At 41.8% G+C, this 22,194-nt stretch overlaps 1 protein-coding gene across 1 annotated transcript; it reads right to left on the bottom strand.

Annotated features, from left to right (window-relative positions):
* Positions 1-20,620, bottom strand: LOC139342644 (serine palmitoyltransferase 2-like). Its single transcript, XM_070979857.1, has 12 exons — positions 20,267-20,620; positions 17,608-17,802; positions 16,274-16,428; positions 14,220-14,368; positions 12,898-13,022; positions 11,782-11,875; positions 11,022-11,127; positions 9,850-10,069; positions 8,870-8,996; positions 6,944-7,079; positions 6,543-6,672; positions 1-3,192 (listed from the first exon to the last, which is right to left on the bottom strand). The coding sequence occupies exons 1-12, from the start codon at positions 20,420-20,422 to the stop codon at positions 3,073-3,075; spliced, it is 1,713 nt and encodes a 570-aa protein (XP_070835958.1). The 5' UTR covers positions 20,423-20,620; the 3' UTR covers positions 1-3,072.
* Between the last annotated feature and the right edge of the window lie 1,574 nt (positions 20,621-22,194).

The raw sequence follows: 22,194 nt of genomic DNA, 5'->3' as shown, positions 1-22,194 counted from the left end.
GCAATTCAAAATAGCTTTGTATTGTTTAATGACCTACTGATACCATTGACATGGGTGACACTTAACATACGTATTAACTTCCTGATATGTTGCAAATAGTGTATTTTCTATGAACAAATGCATGGAAATTAGTTAACGCAGAAAACACATCCAGTGCTAATCTTAAGTATCGCTGAAGACAAAGTAGTAAAACAAGTCAAATAAGATTGTAAAAATGAACAATCCAAGTTATGACACTTAATATAGTGAGGATTCTTAGAAAATCATTTGCTTCAAAAGGCACTATATCAGAAAATAATTATCTCTGATGGGTGGTAACTTGCACTGAACCACTGAAATGATTGCCTCTATTAATGGCACACTCTAGCACTTTAAACAAAAGCTGCCAGTAATAGTGATAACCATGGTTCTTGGGCTACCCTATAGTAAACAAAATATTCTGAATAGCTCCTTTTCAGTGAAACAATATAAACTTTGTACAAAATAGTGGGACCGTCTTCCATCTCGCACCAACAAAGCTCACAGACCCCAAAGGCTTGAAGGTTTTTCGGCCTTTGTGTATCTCTTTTTCAAACCCAGAGTGGTTTAATGATTAAGATCGTAAAGGAGACATATTGTAGTTATCACAGATGGCCTAACAAAGACCAAATGTAGTATTCCTTGAAGTGTCACAACAGTGCATCTGGTTATTGTTCATTTATATTGAGAATAGCATCATTACACATCGGGCCATAAGGTCTTGGGGTTTTACATAATTATATTTTGACATTTTCTTTTGCATCATTCTACGCCTCTCATCTGGCAAACTTAAAAATACATAAAAAGACATTCTGTATCTAGATGAGTGACATTGTAACTGAGCTTTTAGCTCACAGACAATCATTTGTAACTCCAAGATTCTGGTTTTGAGACCTTTTCTACAGTATGGAAACTAAACTACACAAACATCTCCCATTTACAGTAACAGACAAACATTAATATGAAAAAAAAAAAAGAACCTCCCCACAGCCCAGACAGATATGTTAACTTTCTCTGGAATGAAGTGGAATTTTATGACAACATTCAAAAAAGTCACATCTAGCAGAACAGTGTATGCCATTGAGCACCACTGGATGTGGTGCAGAGCAGCTTCAATGACTAATTCTTACTGTACATGCATTAGTATGAGGAACGAGTGGTTATACAATACTTATCCGTGTGCATACATGCAAGTGTGAATGTATGCATGTGGGATTTTCACAGCTGCCTTCACTCAGGAGCATTGTTGTCCCAAAGTTCAGCAGCACAGTGTAAAGATAAACCAAGAGATTAATAGACAGGTGTGTATGTGAAGGAAAAGCAAGGTGAAAGTGCAGGAACATACACATTAATACCCAAAAACATGCAAGCGAGCACACAAGCCCATCCCCAGTCACGCTGATTAAAGTTAATAATGACTTTTGAGTTAGAGCACAGAGATAGCACTTTGTTGTACAAGGCATTTAAACATTATCAGACACAAAGCAATGAGGTTTCTTGCTGATAAGCACCCAAGAGATAGGGTGGAAATGACGGGTTTTACAAACAGCACTGAATCACATCCAGACTCTTTTAGTCTTCATAGATTTTATGTCCTCCTGTCTGGCCTAGAGATAGAAGCATTCAAATTTCAGTCTTTACACTTTCTGAAGTGACTAAACTGACCCTTGAGAATGAAGCTTTTAACTAGAGCTTTGATACCAATAAAGTGGCCTTTATGTTAGGCAGATATTGGCCTTTGTATAATAATAAAAAAAGACTAATGTGACAGTCACAACTTTGGCCTTGTGATCTGAGAGTTGTTGATCTTTGAGGTTGTCTGTGGTACAAAAGCTTAACAAATGCACACCAAGCTGGTTAAGTAAAAAACATACAATTACACTGAAGGCTGGCCAAATTAAGTCCTCAAGCTGTAGTTTCTGATTTTTTATTTTCACCAGTTCTTCATGGCTTCTAATGCCCCGAATGCTAGAGCCGCGTTTAAAGGAACAGTTTGACATTTTGGTTTTTGTTTTAAATTTTGGTGAGAAGATCAAAACCAATCTGATGTCTGTGTGAAAGCTAGAGGAAGCAGGTTATTAGCCTAGCTTAGCATAAAGACTGGGAACGGGGAGCTACGACTGGATGTATTTCTCTTTGGGCTAAGCTAAGCACCTGCTGGCAGTAGCTTCATATTTACCAACAATAAGAAGAATTACTTCATGGATTTTCCAGAATTATTTACCTTTCAGTCATGAGAATGGTCCTGATCTATTAACATAGCTCTCCCAAAATGTTAAACTATCTGTCCTTACATTGATCATGGCACTGATCTGCTGTTCAACATGATCTGATGTTTGGCAGCTTTTTTTTTTGTCATGCTACAATCACCACCCCTGTTGATGGAGGTGCCATACTGAGCTCTGCTGTTCTACTGTATGTTTTTAGCCTAGTCTAGAAGAACCAAAGGTGGAATGACAACAACGTAATGTGATCATCCAGTGCGTTCTGCTTTCACTGATCCGAATGATCCTGGATGGACAAGCAAGACATCTTCTTGTAACCGATACTTAAAAGTAATCTATTTTTTTTACCAAATTAAAGTTCACCTTAGATCCGTATTATGAAAACGAAGGCTCACAATTTCAGAGACATTTGTCCACTTCACATACACCAACCACAAGGCTTAACATGACGAACACCACAAGCACGCGGACATACACACAGGAAACTAAATAAAAATATTCTTAAGACACAAAATAATATCCAAAAAGCAATAAAAGTGCACAGGAAAAAAAAGCAGAGATGCTGTTTTTTTAGTGTGTTCACCACAAGTTCTGCATGTTTGGGTAAGGCAAAGTTGAATCAGATGATAGTTTTTCCTTTTGTTGTGCGGGGGGGGGGGGGGGGGGGGGGGGGGGGGTTACATTATGGCAAGCTAGTGAAAGCTAGTGAAAAGGGGCACCTATGCACATCTCAGTCCTTGTGGAAGACTTTTGAACCATCTTGAACCGGTCTGCATCTCATTTTCTGGGGCCATTCAGGTTCACGCCACTTCAGGAGAGGAGGGGTCTATCAGTCGTCAATGTCCTCGTACACATTATCATCAAAGGGCCGCGCCAAAGACGGCTGTATTCTGTGTCGGGAATACTTGAGCTGAAGAAGATCTCCTACCTCACTGATGGCACTCAGCGCCTGTGGAGACATTTATACAATAAAAAAGCTGTCACCATGAAGGGCAATATGGGGCTCCAGGAAATTTAAAGCTGCACAAAGCAAGACTTTTTATGGAAAAACACATCCATCTTTTAAGGTTAAATCACAAACTTGGGCTGAAACAGAAAACAGCACTAACTTTAATGCTACAGATAGACCCAATCTTTCCAATTTTTCATTCCTATTACTCGGGTGTGAGGTGAGGTCACCACTGGGACATCTTGTTAGGGCACAAACGGCGATGACTTCAGACAGATGTGTCATCTAAACAGCAGCAAGTGTTCATTCTGGCTGAAACTCCAGCCAAACTGAAGATATTGGGTCTTAAAGTGCACGGTTGGGGTAATGTAATTCTAGCTTTCTATATTTCAAGCAGTTGAATGATCAACAACAACAATATGACTTGGGGATGACTCGGTGCAATGTTGCATATTACTGAGGGTAACATGACCCCTGGCTGGATTTGAACAGAGGACACTGCAGTTGCATTGTAGCCTCGTTATGGGCTTTTCAGATATGACACAAGGGGAAAGAAAAACCTGTTTTATGTGTGTACTAATGTGGAATGACTCATGCTTAGACTAATTACGTTTTTCAAATTTCTTGATGCAATTTGATGTTTCTGGCAACTGGAAATTTTGCATTGTGTCATAAATTTCCAGAAACAATATTTCCAACAGTTTTGACTTAAAGCTGCATGAATACATATTTTGGCCACTAGGGGGTGGCGCAACAAGCTTCAAAGTTGCAATAGCAAGTGTGTTAGCAAAAGGTTTAGGCAGAGGTGGAGCAACATTAGTGTTCATTTGGAGTTGTGTTTCTGGCCACTTCACAAATACTAAATCTTGTTTAAGCTCTTTAGCAGCTCCATGCTCTGCTATGCTCACAGCTAGTCGCTAACTGTGCCTGCGTGCTGTTTGGTACAGAGCAGGTGGTGTGCAGTTGGTTTATCAGCACTTATCTTTGCTGAAAACAGCTGCCTGCTGCATCAGAATGATGTTAATGAGAGAAGTGCACGAAAACAGTAAAGCTGTGGGCCTGTAAACCAAAATAATAAGCTAAAATGCTAAAAGGCTCCTTAGACCTGAGGGGAACCACAGTCACATGATCACTCTCTGTGGGTTTGTTACTTTGGATGAGCGACCGCTTTCTCATTACACATACTCCTTTGACTCTTAAATCTAAAAAATATTTGTGCAGCTTTGACCTTATGCGTCTTTACATCTTTTTGTGGCACTTCTAGGGACTCTGTATCATCCCTCCTTTTGTTTTTCCATTGCCTTTGTACTGTACCATTATGCACTGCAATAAAAACATGGCTGACAGCAAAATAAACACTGATCCAAAAGGGAAGCGATTTCAGTAGTGCGGAAGTGGTTTGGTTACAAAAGATCAGATAACCATCAAACCATGGTAATAAGTAAGAAGTGCAAGAAAGCTGCAACAGAAAGGGGTGATACAACGAACTTCACTGCCTTGAGCATACTGTTACTGTTTTTACTGTTTTAGGACCACCCCTAGTTGCCACACAATGTACCTGAATGGTATTACTAGACCTCTCTGTGCAGAATGTCCCAAATAAAGTCTTCCTGAGCTGTCCTTCAAGAAGTCAGCCCACATTAGTGTGATTTAACATTTGCTTCAGGGTTCGGGTATTAATGACCACAGTGAAATGAAATGTCTTCAGAAGGACAACAGTAAAATCATTCCGGTTCATGTGTACATGCGTGGGCGCATTTGAAGAAGGCAAAACTGTGAAAGCTCACCAGCAGATAAAAGACACCCAAATCAACATGACACATCAAAGTGCAAAGGCTAACAAAGAGATTTTAACATCAGGACAGATAAAAGCATTACAGCATTACGACACTCCCACTCCCTGTCTTCACTTTGAGTAGAAGAAGAGTAGGAACAACAGCCCCTGACACAGCAGCGCTTCCTGGAGACAGAGCAGGCGTTTGAGCCAACTGAGCCACAAGGACACAACAATTAGATAGGAGAAGGTTCACCCACTGTGTGAAATTATCTATATTTCTGTTAAAATAAGAGAAAGGCTGATGTTTAAGACGCTGCAGAGCAGGCAGGTCTGCAGTGAGCTCAGCAAAGCAGAGGAAGAGCCCTCAATGAAAAGAGTGGGCGGATTTTTGATGTGATGCCAAGAGCAATCAAAGCTGAACAGTCGGGATTTATGCAGAGCAATACGATGAGTGAAGAGGACGGTTAAAGTGCAGGTCTGAACTGTAAACACAGAGAATTCACCGTGAATACACCGCACATGAACCTGCAGAGTAGCACTTTACTGTCGGGTTTGCAACTTTGAGAGAACTTTTCCTCATACTCCTGATGAGAGCGGCAGACTCGTCTTTTAGAGGCGTCTGCTACAGGGATGTCAGATGCACAGCTGGGAGGGATTCTGAGCATCTGAAGCAACTCAAAGACACCTCCACAAGCAAACATTTGGGGTCACAAGAGATCCCGCCTGCATGCTTCCAATTACACACTTGCCTCCCCTTAGACTTCTGCCCTTTAATGCCATCATTACCTCTTGGCTGAGCTGCAAACAACTTGGAGGTCATTAGTCCAACTTAGAAACAGGAGGGCCCTTATTCTAAAGAGTGAAGAGAAGCCTCAGCTTGTAAAAGCTACTGAGACAAGCCTGCCAGTGGTAGAACATGCACCCTTTATGCATTTGCACCCTTTTCCTCCTCCTGGACACCTCAATTATCGAGCTAACAAGCTACAAGCTTGACAAAAACTTAATTTGTGCACAAGTCTTGTAATTAGTCATACCTCCCCAGAACTATATTTAGCTAAAATCCCCGTGAGTGTAGTTCAGTAAGGCTCAGGACTGACAATTCCGACTAATTCTAACAACCCAGAGTGTGTTTTTCACTGAGCGATTATGGCTTCAGCCAGACCTTTCTCCTGTGTGGGCAAAGCAGAGAGCCATATGCGAGGATAGTCAACACATCAATACGCTTCCAGTCTAAAAATAAAGAAAAGAGAAGCTGGTTTTGCAGACTGACTAACAAACACCTGCCCACCAATCAGAAGAGGGTTTTTAGTGGCCATGATTTAGCAGGCTTTCATAATATTGTATGGCAAAGGTTCAAATTGCCCTGTTGATTGGGAATTTACTGTGGATAGGGTTTGGAACACCTCTGTTTAATACTGTCTCTTAAAAATTGTTTTTAAAAAGGATGTTTTGAGTGTTTCGTCCGAACATTGTTTCCATATTTTAATAATGTTCCCAAACTAAGATGCCATGACTAATCTTGTTTCTCCTCCGTCTGAAAGTAAGCCGCTCAGGAGTGAAAGCGATTTGTTACCCTGTCGAGCATGTCCTTTGTGTGGGCGGCTGAGATGCAGAAGCGTGCGCGGGACTCGATGATGGGTGTCGCTGGAAATCCCACGACCACCACCCCGATGTTCCTCTTCAGCATCTCCCTGCCAAACGCTCTGGTGGGACAAACATGAGGAGACACAGCAACAGTGATGCATATGGTTTCCACACAGGCTTTAACATGCCACATCAGCTCAGTGTTGACCTCAGTGTTGAGAATAAAAGGATTTCACTGCTCTGATTGGATGAATATGGGCAGTTGATTGAATACATATATACTATGTATAAACAACCAAACACTTAAAATCTTTTTCCAGATGCATCTTAAGTTTGAACTGTCAGTTAGTTCTTAAAGTCTAACAGCAGCTGGTCAAAGCTCAGGCTCACCCTATCTTGGCGGGCATGTAGAGCATCATGGGTACAACAGGTGAGTCCTCGTTGCCGTAGATGATGAAGCCCATTTCTCGAAGCCTCTTGCGGAAATAGACTGTGTTCTCTGCCAGCTGTCGCACACGGTCACAGCCTTGGGATGATAAGAAACATGTTGAAAAGTTGACCAATTCACAACGTGCTGACCACTATTTATGAGCTCATTTAGATATGAACGTGCTACAGACACAGTTTTAAAGTCAAACAAAGACTGCTCTCTTTGTTTTTCTCTCTGCCAGATTTGATATTTCTGGTTGTGAATATATATATATAAAAAGAAAAAGTACTTGGAGCTTGATGATGCTTTGAAAAGATGAAAAAGGAAGGCTGACAAGCGGCTGAAAACAATCACATTCATGAGCGAGCGTGAGAAAACATCTGACTGTTACAGCATGCAGGCACCATGGGGAGATCGGGTTTTCAGTTTCTCTGAAATGTTTTTCTCCCACATGAGATCAGGAGATTCACTGACTTCTTTGAAATGCTGGTTTTGCATCAAACACAAGACTGCGATCTTTGTTAGTTCGCTCACACATTTGGTTCACAACTAGTCAGAAAGAACTATTCCTGACAGATTGCTGCAAAGACACAGAGGTCCAAGTGTTTTTCTGACCTTCTAAATAATTGAGGCTATGCCAGCAACAAAAAGGTTTTACTAAGTAAGATTTATCTGGACAGCCTTTGTAATAGCAGAGCCAAATGCAAGGATCTGCCAATCAAATGCTAGGCTGTGCTTCACAGCCACCTGGGGCAGCAGGTGAACATGATCAACTCCAATTAACTCTCTGCATTGAGCTGCTCAAGCAGTTTTTCCTCCCCTGCTGTGTGCTGTCCATCACAAGCTCTGACAAAAGGGTTTTATTCAGATTACATATATTTAACTTCGAGGCATGACTGAGGTTAGGGTTTGCTCACAGTCTGGGCTCAAATTTTTGGTAATTCTTTAGGATAAATTTACAACATGATTAAAATCACAGTAGTTTAATTTTGTTAAATGCAAAAACCATCCACTGGAGGGCAGAGAGACTATTTACTACATGTCAAAGTGGTGCAGCTTGAACTCTGTGGGGAGTAACTGGTTTCAGAGAAGGCTGCTGTGATGTCTATCCTACATTTCATTAGTGTGCACTGACACCTAGTGGCCACTGATGACAATTACAGCAGCTAAGATCAGATCCCAACAGTCAAACCGAAAGCAGCGAGGCTACGACTGACAGTTGACACTCTCATTTCATTGTAAATGTTCTGCTATGACAGTAGCTGCTGATTGTTACTCATCACGGGTCTCATGGTGTCAGCTGCTTCATCCATCTGAAGAGTAACACGTCTAATGTCATAAACGAACCCTTGATGATTTTGTTTGAGCTGGTAGGCTACTTTGAAGCATTTGATGCTATTTATATAAAACAGGCCTGCTAAGAACAACAGTTTTGCAGTTTCTTTCTGTGGATACCAAGGGACATGAGGACTTCACGACGCGTTTGTCACAATTAATATTTTAAGACGCTAACACATAAAGTGATTTGTATCAACTTTAGGAATCCCAGTTTAGAGTTAGTGTACAAATTAACACTTGTTTCATGTTTAAAAAAAAAAGGCACAGGGTAGCAGGGCCCATTTCATAACGTTTGAAAGACAAAACATACTCACAAGACAGTATAGGAATTAAGTGAAATGCAGCGGGGAAACCTTTCATTACATCTGAATCTCAGTCAGGGATCTTCTGTTCTGTTTATGTTCAGTGTTAAGCATCGTGTGTATCCGTGAGGTCCAACAAATGTGTTTACATTCATGCCTCCACCAACCAGTCACATTGCATCTTACATCTATGTCTGTCCAGACTCACATCACATATGTAGAAAAACTCCACAGTGTACCACTCACCGATCGTTGTGCCATCCTCTCCCATAATGCACTTCATAGAAGTGATGATTTGCTCCACCACAGGAGGAGACATGGAGGTGGCGTAGACTGCACTGTGGGAATGGGAGCGCAGGTACTCAATAAGCTCCTAAACCCAGCAGATACACAGGAGATGTAAGCAGATATGCATGAAGAGCTTCACTCTACAGTCTCTGCTAACACGGAGAGCTCGGGACTCTTTGTGACTATGGCTCGGCATGGCTTACTTTACTGTGAGAAGATGAGCCTGTTTTTCAAAATCAAGCACAATATTACTGTTATATCTACACATACTGTTCTGCATAGATTGCGACAACATATTCATTCTGACATTCAATGCAAACTGCATTTGTATGCAGAAAACTTAAAAAATTACTGTATCTCTGAGCAAAACTGATGAAAAAAATGATGTAAAAAACATTTAAGACTATGACTCATCCTTATTGTTTTGCACACAGGTCACTGACACTTTCCTGTGAGCTACATCCTGTAACTTGATGGCACATTTCTAGAAATGTGAGAAACTGTGAGAATGCGATAACGGTGGTGGAAGAAGATTTTCATCCATTTTAAACTTGGAAACAAAGCGACTGTCTTCATGAAGTCCAGATTTCTGTGAGCCTGTCCTTTAGTTTTGACGAACTGACACCATCACAGTGAACAGGACAGGCCTAATATGTCAGGAATGCACCATACACTCACTGCAACGCTGCAAATCCACATTGCTGAGATGACAGGTGTCCTTTTTGTCACACTTAAGACTTTGTCACTTGACACTGTAACTTCTGATCGTCACAGATTGTTTACAGCTGAAGCATTGTTAGGAAGACTGCTGTTCAGCCTTGTTTGGTAAAGACCAGACTGCTGAACTGGAATCTCTCCATGTCCTGTGACTTTACAGCTCTGCCTTATAAAACACAACACAATGGCAATAAAATAACCCTACAGTCCTCCATCCTCACCCTTTTCCCCGCAATGTATCCCCCTGCAGCGCCAAAGCTCTTGGTAAAAGTGCCCATCATGACATCCACATCACAGGGGTCGAGCCCAAAGTAATCGACCACGCCTCTCCCCTTCGGTCCCAGGGCCCCGATGCTGTGGGCCTCGTCTAGGTAAAGGTAGGCCCGGTAGCGCTTCTTCAGGGCGATCACCTCTGGCAGGCGCACTACACTGCCCTCCATGCTGCAGGAAGGAAAGGGGAACGTACAAGGTGTTATAACAAGTGTCAAACAAACATCCTGATGTATTCATGTTCATTTCTCTCCTGACAGCCCAGTATATGTGAGCTCAAGGGAGTGGCTGTTCTCCAGTCGAGGTCTAAGTTGGGACCTGTCTCAAATATGATGTAAACATATAAAAGGTATGTTAACTGAGAGCAGCCAAAAGGTGCCTGATTTGGTTGCATCTTCTTGGTTGCATCAGCTGTAGATTACTATGTTAGTGCAGCTTCTTGCAACACCCAGTGACTGAGTGTTGAACCGGTGAGAGCTAACCAAGCATTGAATCCACTCTGTCAACCAGCAATCCAGTCCCACGAGTGTTGATACTGCTGAACCTAATGGAACCACAAGAGCCATCAATAGAAGACAAGTGCTGCTTCTGGAAGCTTGTTGTTTTTCATGTGTTTGTGTAAGACTCCCACTGATGTACATGCTTTGCCTGATTTTAAAGCTAATACAGAGGACTGGCTTAAAAAGGTAAGAAATTACACTGAATTTCAGTGTTAGATTTGAAATAAAAATAGCTAAAGTGTGTTTTTGCTCAGTATAGATCTTATAGCCAAAATCAATTGACCACAAGATCTGATGAAACGACTGCTTGTGCAACAACGTTCAGCAGCGTTAATGTTGAAACCAGGAAGGAAATCCTGGGGATTTTAAAATGAGCAACTCCTATTGTTCCACTGCTTTTGGCTACACTAACACTTTTAGCGCGGTTATCTGGAAATTCTGCAAACATTGATGTTCCTGCCAATGGGCTCACTCTCAGTGCTGATAACACCCTTTCTGTTGTGTTCTGCGCCAACACTTTGACAGCACAATAACCTCGACACACAAAGCTCAGAAACCAACCAAAAGAATGAAGAGATACTATCGAAAAAAACTTAAAATGTTTCAGATGATAGATAAGATACCTGTAAATGCCCTCTACCACGATGAGGATCTTCTGCCATGGTCTGTGAGTCCTGGGCTGCCCGTGAACTATGGCTTCTCTCAGCAGTTTCTCAAGGCTCTGCATGTCTGACAGGAAAATCAAGGAAGTGTTCAAAGTTGTGATATCAACAGCGGTGGTGGACAAACGCTCAGAAATTCAGCCGGCACAAAAAATGAGAACCAGTCACCCGTTCAAAATAAACCAAACCACATTTACTTCGGAAATAACTTCAGGTTTTTGGTTTCTTTGTGGATGCAGCTATCAAGACAAGCTCCATTTAACGTGATAGTGAACTGACTATAAGGTGGCAAGATGAGGAATTTTGGCTAGTTAGCTGCTAGCTTGTGGCTAGATGTGAAAAGGTTGGTTGTTTACAATTAGCGGCTACAGTACCTGCATAGGCATAAGTAGTTAGCATTAAGCCTAAAGCTAAACAGCTATTAAACTATTGGTGGCTCATCAGTTTTACAACTAATTACATGCACAAATGATTACACTTTATAATTCATGTATCCATGTTCTACAAGAGCAAGAGGTACTTACTGTAACAGCCTGAAGATAAACTCAATATACTTGTTATAGTGAATGAGCCACTGTTAGCAGCTTGCTAGCACTGAATGGAGATAAGGGCAAACCATGTAAAGTGTTGAGCTGACTAACAGGTAAATGCAGGTGCAAGTGCAGTACAAATGCAGGTGGGGGACACACAGTACTTATAGGGGACAGATTCACAGACTCACTGTTGTGTTTGAAGACTCTGATGGTGGACCCGGAGAGCCTGGCTCCCAGGACCAGAGAGGCGTGGTTCAGTTCATCACTCAGAATCAGACAGCCCTGCAGGACACCAGATGCATGACTGGTTTATTCATATCGAAGTTGATCTGATATGTTTTTGTCCATCTGAGACAGTGTTACACATACAGGTCTGTCAGGTAGCATTCTATGTTTAATTACACTGAGGATGCTGCTTTATTGATTGCGTTGTTTGCTGTTTGAGGAAAGCCACTGAGCAACTCCAAGTTGAAAATCTACACTTTTGCATCATTTAAGGTGGTGGCATGTAAATCAGTACACTTTCAAGGTACTTGTATTTGAGTATTTCAAGCTTTATATATTTTGACTCCACTGCATCTCACTTTCTACTCACATTTTAGTATTTCACATCCTTCCTGCCAAGTGAAAACCATGTATCTCCACATTTGGGGATTCTGAATTTGAATTTTTCTGATAAACTGAAGGACTAAATACTCCTTCATGGGTTGAGAACATTTCCCCACTTCTCAAGCTAAATAAACTCTGCATTCCACCACTGATTATTTCACAGGAACAAAATAATTTAAATATCTAAATGAAAAACAACGTCAGCAGTGACATGACAAAGCAGACTGCTCTGGACTCTGTTATTTTTCACTCAGTCGAGCCACTAGTTGTCTATGCTAACAGGAAGTGCTCCCTCCTGACATGAGGCTTGACGGTGGTATTGTGTCTCTGTGTGTTTGGGGCTACTGGTGGCCTGCGATAGTGTGATGTTATGGAACAGCTTTGTCAAAGATAATGTATTCTGCGCTGAGAAAACAGAAGTGCCTTGTAGGAAACGTATTTCATCAAAAGGCGAATACACATGAGCACACAGACTAAAGCGAACTTAACATTCACATAATACAGAGTGTGTCACTGTGGGACAGAGGACAGACAGACAGAGGTGAAAAAGAGGAAAGAAAGTTCTGTGACAACATGGAGGAAATCTAATCAGGATAAAAATAGCAAGCCAACGCACGGAGATATGGCACGCTGGGAAAAGTGTGCTGCAAGAGTAAACAGTTCTACCTGGAAACATGTACTGCCTCTGGTCTTACCTTGCCAGCCAGTGCTGGGATGTTCATGGAGTTGGTTGCAAACCCCATCCCAAACGCCATGGCTGCCTCCACGCCCAGGAACTTAGCCACCAGTTTCTCCATCTCCTCATGTCTGTCCAGGTTACCTGAGTTCAAACAGACAGACGATCACCATAGACACACACCAATCAGAACCTTAAAGACCCGTGTTTATACAGAGCTTTGTAAAAATGAAAGCAGCACTGTTGTCTGACATTATAGAAATATGCTTATTCGCTTTCTGGCTGGGAATTAAGATTGATCCAACTCTCACATCATCAAACTTCCATGAGCTACAAACTCACGGAGTCAGTCTGCCTCTCAGTGCTCGGTGGTGTGTACATACTGCAGTATATGCATGCATCAACTTCTTAGATTAAGGAAGAAGTGTCAGCAGTTCTACTTTATCAGTTGAAATCTGCTAACCATATGTTGAGTTTCACTTCCCCCTGGGTGATCTGGATCTTATCACACATGCTCTGCAGACTGACTTAAGACACAGATATTTCAAGTAAGTGCAGAGTGTTGGACACGCTGCTTTCATATTTTCCCCATAGTCCTGGAATGAATTACAACTGAACTCAAAGTTTTACACACATCAAGATAACATCATTTGTAACTTTTCTACTTCGTGAGAGTCATCTGTGGATGATGTTGCCTTTTATGTGTTTTGCTTCAACTTTTTAAAATACGGCTACTTTGACCGTTTTATTTTCCATTTTGTTTTAATCTGACTTTTTTGTGTGAAATGAGAAAATGAGATTGATACCACTCTCTTGTCTGTATGCGAAATATGTAGCTGGTTAGCTTAACTTAGCATAAATACTGGATGCAGGGGGAAACAGAGAGCCTGGCTCTGTCCAAGAGGGACAGAATGCACCTAGGAGCACCCGGACAACTCACTAATTGCTGTATCTTGTTTGTTTAATCTGTCCAGAAACGTGTGAAAATGCTAAATTGCTGCAGATTTTATGCTAGCTAGGCTAACTAGCTGCAGGCTCCTAAGGGTCTATGTTCATTCACTGCTTCTACAGTGACACTAGAGCACCAGCATCTCAGACCAAAACAAAAGAGTGCAAATGTGCAGCCCTTAAGAACCAAAATCTACAATGTGTGAGAAATAAAGCTAAAACATTGAACAAAGCTTTGTGAGATTTGCGTTATTGTGTTAGTTTCCACTGTGCTTCTGCACAAACTGAGCTGTGACGCGTTGTTTGCGGTGCTGAAGTCATCCCTGCACATTCACGCTCTTAAGTGACAGCAGAGGTAATGGTGCATGTGCGTGTTTTGGCGCGTGCTTGTACCAATCTCCTGCCTGGTGCTAGCAACTCCGACGCCGTACTTGACGGTGACCTCGGCTGCAGACTCAGCACACGGCCCGACGTTCTCAGCGAAGCCGAGATAATTATACGAGCCCAAGTTAATCACATCCTGCACGACCCGACCTGTGTACCTATAAGGTAGAGAGGAGGTAATCAGACAGAGGAAACAATCAATGAGAGGAAGCTTATGTTGTTGCAGGCTTATTGGTGCACTTAATAACAATGACTGGTACATCTAATTAAAATCGAGATTGAAGTGGACAGCATGGAAGGCCTGTTTTTTTCATTTGATGCAGCTGCCCCCCCCCCCCCCCCCCCCCTTCACTGGCACTCTCCATGTTCTCTGATGTTGCTTTCTGCTCTCTTTGTCGCAGTGTGGGATGTCTGACTTCACACACCTCGCTGCCCCTCGCTGCCCCTCCACTGAACACCTCCACTGCAGCTGTGGAGTTAAGATCACACATGCTGGGTTGGAGTGTTGACAAAACTCAGAATGCAGCTTGGATCACAATTCTAAATTACATGTGACAGAAGCAGGACGACAACTTTTAAATTAAACATGATGTGATGACTCTACCATGTCAGTCACAAAAGTGTTTTTTCTGTTTAGACTGTAGACAACATAAGTGCTGTCTTTCTGAACAGTGTCTAACTTTACTGCAACTTGCATGATATCAGGTCATGCAATGCTGTCATGCCTCACCTAAAATACAATACAGATATAAAGATCGACAGGATAATGATAGCTATTCTACATATTCTAATGTACCACAGCAGACTCGCCCTACATTAACAGCAACATTTGAGAAGCATGGTGTGCAGTTTTGTGAAAAATGTATCTGAGGGTGTTGTTTAAACTCTGCAACCATGTTTGAAGTCACGGGTTTGGTGTTGTGTTGAATTGCATTACATTTGTACAAGTTTACCAAATTTTCCCGCATGCATAAGAGGACAAGGGTGGAGCAGAGTGCATGTTGGGTGTTGCACAGATGTTACTTTATGTCTAACTCTTATGGTCTGATTATAAAAAGATATTTAGAAAGGTCTTAGTGCTGAACGTCATTGCTTAAACAAACATGCCAAACGTTTGCCAGTTCCAGCTCATAATTGGATGTTTTATATCACTGTGGATTACTGGTTTGACAAAATAAGAGACGTGAAGATGTGATTTTTCACTACTTATATACAAATGATTCTGTTTATATGAAACAAAAATAAGGGATCTGAGGGTACACTAATATGCCAGATTGACGTTGCCTAATTAAACACAGTTTCTTCATCAAGGTCATAATGAAATTCAGAGCCACTGCTATCAGTTACATTCACGCAGTCACACTTTGCCTCAGACTTTAGAGCCACAGGAGTTCCTTGTTGCGAAACAGAGCACTGGTATTGGGTACTGAGCATCAGCAGGTACCCTGAGCTGAGATCCTCTACATCATTTTGTACATATCAATAAACAGATTCCAGACCAGACGTGTAAATACTGTCTGGTTTTCTTTGTCTTCTTCTACGAATATGAATATTTTCATTACTGAACTGTTAACCAAACTGCTGACCAAAACTGTGTAAATGATTAATTGGAGGATTATCATCAAGATAATCCTCCAATTAACCAGGATTAGTATAATCATCACAATAATCAAAAATGAGAATAATTGTTCATGGCAGCCCTGCTTCATTTTTGCTTATCTAGATTTCTAAAAGATGATGAATGATGACTAATAATGACTGCAGGCGCCATTATATTGCACAATCAAAGCTTAAGAGTTGCTTTCACTTCGTTCCAGTTTCTCCTTTCATAAACTTCACAACAGATTACAAAGTAACTTATACTTGTACTTATACTCCTTCCAGCTAACAGGCTCAGTGTCACTGTAGACTAGTGACTTTTCTTGGTATTTGCTAAGGAGGAGATAAGAGTGTTAGCATAGTTAGTGCTAATCCTTGACTGGGGGCATTAGCACCCTTTGCTATTCTCCCATCCAGGCCACAGATTACAGTGTTAACTGTCTTCAACGAAAGATCTGTCTCACTCAAAAGTCCAGTTGTAGTCATGGGATGCTCGCTCCATCAGGTCCACTTTTGCCCCGGGGACGCTGCATATGGGCCTGTTCCAGTTGTCTCTTATACGCATGTAGAGGTTCCTGGTGTAAAAGTTCTCAAAGTCCTGGTACAGTGGCACAAAGTCCTGCACATGGATGAATAAAGAGAACATGATGATGAGGAGGAGGAGGAGGAGGAGGGAGGGGAGAAATTTCACTCATAGAAAAACAGAAAACTACTTCAGAGAACGACGTGCTGTTCATACCTCCGGAAAAGCTTAGCTGGGAGGAATTCAATGTCTAGAATTATAATCTTTAACATTTAAACACATGACTCGGGGCGTTCATTTTCCTTGGTTCTTGGAGGAAACATCCAGGGGATATCCTCGCGGTGATTTAATGACTTCCCCACGTCTGTCACACTAGCTTCCTCTTCTTAACTAAACCAAATACTTAAAAACAATGGCTTCACTATCAAATGTTACACAACAGGTTGAAAACAATGTCAGCGGCCAAGGACGTGTTCCCAATGTGCTGATAATTCCACTGCTAGTTGCACGTTGACAAAAATGCACTCTTAAAAGCACAACGCAGTGACTTGTGACACCTTTGGGAGAATACCTGAAATGCTACATTAGCCTCTGTGAGTCTGCATTTGACTCATGAGCCACGCCAAATTCTTGCTGAACTGCCAAGTGTTTCATCACACGGCCTGAGGTTTTCTTTACCAAAGGCACACTTCCTGCAGCAACACTGCTTGAAATGTGGCTGGTATATGAGAGCCTATAGCTTCTGATGGAGGGAGGCCTTGTGGTTCAATCAGGTTAGCAGAGGAACTAATGGATCCAGCTTATTCCGTCAACACACACTCTTGTTTCTACACGAACAAGGCGACATGCAGTCACCAGGCAACATGCAGCTAGAGCTCAGTCTAGAAAATCAGTTCCATTCGACACCTGAAACTCATCTGGCCGCCTTTTCCTTGACAGCAGCTTTGCTCACTGCATCGTCACCGTGCAACAATCACAACATTCCAGTCATTATACTGTGGTATAGGCACGCTGACTGCACAATGCATGTGCCTGCTGCTGGAAATCATAACAACATGTTGCTCAACTGCCATCTCCATAGGGAAACTGTTTCCAAGAGCAGAGTGCCAAAAATACGGCACCAGGATCACAGTCAGGTTTGTTCAGACAAATCCAAACGTGTTCATATGAGTGACAGCTGCTCCAGACTTGCATCTACTCACTCCTGCTTTTATCGCGTTGCTGACTGGACAAACTCAGGTGACGTTGAGAAATCGCGCCGTGTTGTGTGCTCACCTTCTGCTCCTCCCTCTCCCTGGCAATGTGGCACCTCTCGATCTTCCAGTGGCGGAGGAAGTCGCGGAGGTAGCCGAAGATGGTGAGGATGCCGTAGCCCATGTAGGTGAGCACCGCCACCAGCATGGGCGTCTCCTCGAAAGACTCGATGAAGCGCCGGCTGTACAGGCTGCCATGGTGTGACGCCGCGTGGACCTGGGCAACAAATGGGGAAAACAAAAAAATGTACTGTAATGGATCATCGCAATAGAAATCACTCATAAAAAACAAAAACACTATGAATATTGTCCAATAAAATGTGGTAATTAAGAGAGGGTAATTAAAGCTATTGCTGCGTGGGGCTAACTGTTACTACTTTATATACTGTGGAGTAGCTTAATCTAGAATAGCACTCTTTATTATCAACATTATACGTTAGTTGGTTAATGTAGTGGAGTACAATATTTGCCTCCAAAATGTTGAGCAGTAAAAATATAAAGTATCATGAAATGGAAATAGTCAACTAAAACACAAGTACTTCAAAACTGTACTGAAGTACAGCACATGAGCAATGAACTCAGTGCAAACACAGCAGGACAAAAACACATGTTAATGCTCTTTATGTATACAAGTCTAGCCTATAAAAAGTTACAATTTATCTTTCTAAAATTTTCCACAGCTAACACCAGAGCTGGAACACGGTTTCACATTTGGAATACTTCATACAAATGTACAGTCTGACTTCCTGTGACTCCCTCTCCTTCAGTCCTAATGAGAAAACACACACTTTGTCGTTTGTTATCCTTGGCTGAGGTTCTTCTAACTCACTTGAAGGTGACTTATGTGCAGCCAAATTGTAAGCTGGAGGAGGATACAAAGGCCAACACAGTATTAAGCTCCGGGTCGGCTGCACGGTAACTATACAGGAAAGAAAACATTGACACAGCCCAGGGAGGGAGGACGTGACTGCCAAATAAGCCAAACAAGGGATGGGCTGGTTGTGCTGTTGTAAATCTGTGCATGGTGACCTATAATGCAATAATAAACTTTACACAAGTATGATCGTCTATCAAGGACATTCCATTCAAATAATTTTCTCTATAGCAATAAGTGCATGGACAGAAACTCCAGATGCCATGCAATTTTTCCTTCCCATCATGCTCCACTCTGTGCTCATGGCTATTAGCACCGCATGTGACCGGTCATGCCTCTTTCTCTCTCAAATACCTTACAAAGCAGCCACGCTGACATCTGTATGAACCGTAATCAGCTGAGGTTCAGTCACCAGGCACTCAGTTTCTCAGCCAACCCAACCCAGTTTACTGAGACATCAGTAGGAGAAACTGGCTGTTTGTCTGGCACCACAATGTCCGGTGATGAGACTAACCTGTCAGCGGTGGCTCCCTGTCGTTATTTTCCTACAAATCCCTTTTCATTTTAATCAGCAGTGAAAATTTCCAACTCAAATTCATTCAAAAATACTCAAAATATCCACAAGATGAAATGCATGCATGTGTGTGTGTGTGAGAGTGAGAGAGAGAGAGAGAGAGAGAGAGAGAGAGAGAGAGAGAGAGACAGCATCTAATCACATAGTCAGAGGGGACTTGTTAATTGGGACAAGTTGCAGAGAGTGCACCCAAGTGTGGAAATTTCATTAGCCGCTGAGGATGAAGCTGCTTCACAGCATGCATGCAGTCTCAACGGACAGCTTTAACTGAACAGGTGCTCTGGTTCAGTGTCTCCCACATCACTGACTCATCACTGCTTCTTAGTTAGAATGGAGTTACCCACTTCAATAAAGTCATATTTTTCCAAACTTTTACAACCAGACATTTACCACTGAGAATTTTATAGTTCAATTTGAGACCTAAAGGAGGGTCCAATAGATTAGTAAACAAATATACACTAGAACACACTCCACTTCCTCTAAGATTAACACACACTCAACTGATGAGATAAAGATGCAGACTTATTGCTATCACTCAAGATGAGAAACGTGAACTGTCCCAAGCTGTTTGACTGGCTATGGTATATGCATCAATTCAGAATCTTTTAGGTTTTGTTAGGATTTATACTATCCCTAGTTTGTGCCTCCCATCAAATTCACAATCTGGGACTACAGCTGGACCCCTTCTTAAATTCGGCACGCATATTCTTCACTAAACACTGAAAATTTAGTGCAATGTTAACTTTAGGAGTTGTAACATCGCTGTTTTAAACGACCTCCTCTCCTCTAAATCGACTGAGGGGGCGGTGGAGCGTAGTATGAGCCCATTCATAAAGTTGAGATTTTAATGAGCTCATATGCTGTTTGTTGCAAATATGACTGCGCCGAATTAAAGGACGTCTCGGAGTTATTCAGGAAGAGCTTTTGATTCATGTTTCGAGGAAGGGTGTAACATTGAGACAGAGCGAAAACTATTTAAATCTGAATATTTCTAATGGAGTCCGGCGTTAACTCTGTGCAACAGAAATCGAGAGAACCAGAGCTCGAGAACAACAAACTGTCAGCACCCAGTAAATACATCGTAGCTGTTATAGTGTTATATCTCAATAACACAGGAATTAATGAAAGTGACGGCACTGACAGCATCATCCGGGTGTTTCCGGGTCCACACAGCAGCTAGATGCTTCCCCGGGCTTCAACAGCCTCTCCTCCCCGTCCCATCCCGGGCCTCACCTCCTCCCCCTCCTCGGGGTGGCAGTGGTGCTTGGGCTGCCGCTCATGGCAGCGGTGGAGGCTCTTCAGCAAGCCGTTTTTCTCCGGTTTCAGTCCGTTCTTGACACGCTGACACACGTCCCCGTTGGCTTGCTTGGTCGTGGGGCTTTCGGTCATTGCTGGCCAACGATTGTGGAGCCGCGACGGTAACTTGCATGTAGGAACACGGTGCCTGCCTGCGGTGCAAGGCGGTGACAGTATCCGAGCTGGGGACGGTTACAACCACACCACAAACTCTCTCACACACTCACACACACATTCAACACACACACATACGACACACTGTGGAACCTGAAAATCCAGACGCTAAATACCGGAAATCAACGCCCATAAATAATATCGGAGCCTGCGGGAGGGGGCGGGGCCACGTGGTTCACGTGTACGAAGGGGCGGGGCTTGGTGGGCATGAACTTGATTCACTTGAGTGGGAAACATCAAATAATATTTATGGCACAACCCGGAAAAATACACTGAAAGGCGGGAAAAAAGACACCGAGAGGCGGTAATTTGCGTCAGGCCTTTCCTTACAAGCGGACTTATTTTTTAAATTAAAAATTAAAATAGCTAGCATATGTACCACTAAATTAAGTCAAATACATGTATGAATTATAAGAACTAAGATAGGCCTTGAATATTTAAGGGCATACTGTATAAATGTGTCTTATAAAGATTTGCCAGTAGATTCTATATTTTCATACTGTCTCAGAAATATGTCATTCTGGCTTACATACACAGCTGTTATTTGCTTAAAATCAAAATGCAGTGTTAAAATCATTAAACATATAAGAGGTGATGCAAACTTATGAGAAGATACTTATATTCACTTGCTTAATATTTGTGTCAAATGAAGGTTTGACATTGAAGTCCAGATGACAAAACTTCACTGGATACAGCTACTGCTACAATTAGATTTAGAATTTTAACAAAGCCGTTTGGTGTCATTTGTGTGAAATTGTAATTTATATGTGGAAAATGCAACGATAGCTCTGAAAGCATCACATGGTGAAAGTTTTTGTGTGTAGACTCAGCTCTGTGCACGGCCTGACAAGACACACTTACATCAAATAAGCGTAACTGTGGTACTGAACGTTAACTTGAAGTTCAAAACACCTTTATGAAAAGAAAAAAAAAACCAGAACAAAACAAAACAAAACAAAACAAAACAAAACAAAACAAAACAAAACAAAACAAAACATTGTCCCTGTCATGGCTTTGACCGTCAGAGCAGAAGTCGTCATCTCTTGTGGAGCACAGTTGAGCTGCTCCCTCTAGTGGTTTCATGTTGTAGTCGCACTAACATCTGCATATTGTCACTAAGACTAAGGGACAAACTGCGATTAAATGATGCTGGTTTTAGTTGATTTATAGACCCACAAGGGAATGCTAGAACTAATTATCTACATCCCCAACATATGACCTGGAATTAAACATTTGTTGTTTGTCAGCAAGTTGAAAATTTTCTGTAATTAACACCACCACAACACAATCAGTGCTGGATATAAAAACTGTTTGTCGATACTAGAGCCTCTCAGCACTAACATCAAGTCTGTTTTATTGCTTATTATAGGTACAATATCATACTTTTTGTAATACAAAATGTTTCTTAAGTAATAACTTTTGTCATGATCAGTTTACAGGTGTTTTAATCAGTTTTGTTTTATGTAAGTCTACAGTCATTAGGTGATACAAATAAAGCATTTTTCAATATTTATACTGAAATATTACATTATATTATAAGAGTATTTTTCATTTATGATCATCGTATGAGGAGAAAACCAAAGAAATAGATGATCATGTTTGGTTTTCAACAACGTGCGTGTTAAGCTATGACTGACTGCACGCACTGCATGATCTCTGCAGTCCACAATGATGGAATCTGTGGTTACTGA

Source organism: Chaetodon trifascialis, chromosome 14, assembly GCF_039877785.1.
Source record: "Chaetodon trifascialis isolate fChaTrf1 chromosome 14, fChaTrf1.hap1, whole genome shotgun sequence".
Taxonomy (NCBI): Eukaryota; Metazoa; Chordata; class Actinopteri; order Chaetodontiformes; family Chaetodontidae; genus Chaetodon; species Chaetodon trifascialis.
Note: the sequence above shows the minus strand (reverse complement) of the source record. Positions and strands in the feature narration are given on the sequence as shown.

Coding starts and splice junctions, on each gene's coding strand:
- LOC139342644 (XM_070979857.1), bottom strand. CDS start 20,422: ATGACCGAAAGCCCCACGACCAAGCAAGCCAACGGGGACGTGTGTCAG. Junction 14,369..16,273: donor GACTACAACTGGACTTTTGA/GTGAGACAGATC, acceptor TCTACCTTATAG/GTACACAGGTCGGGTCGTGC. Junction 8,997..9,849: donor GATACATTGCGGGGAAAAGG/GTGAGGATGGAG, acceptor TGCTGGGTTTAG/GAGCTTATTGAGTACCTGCG.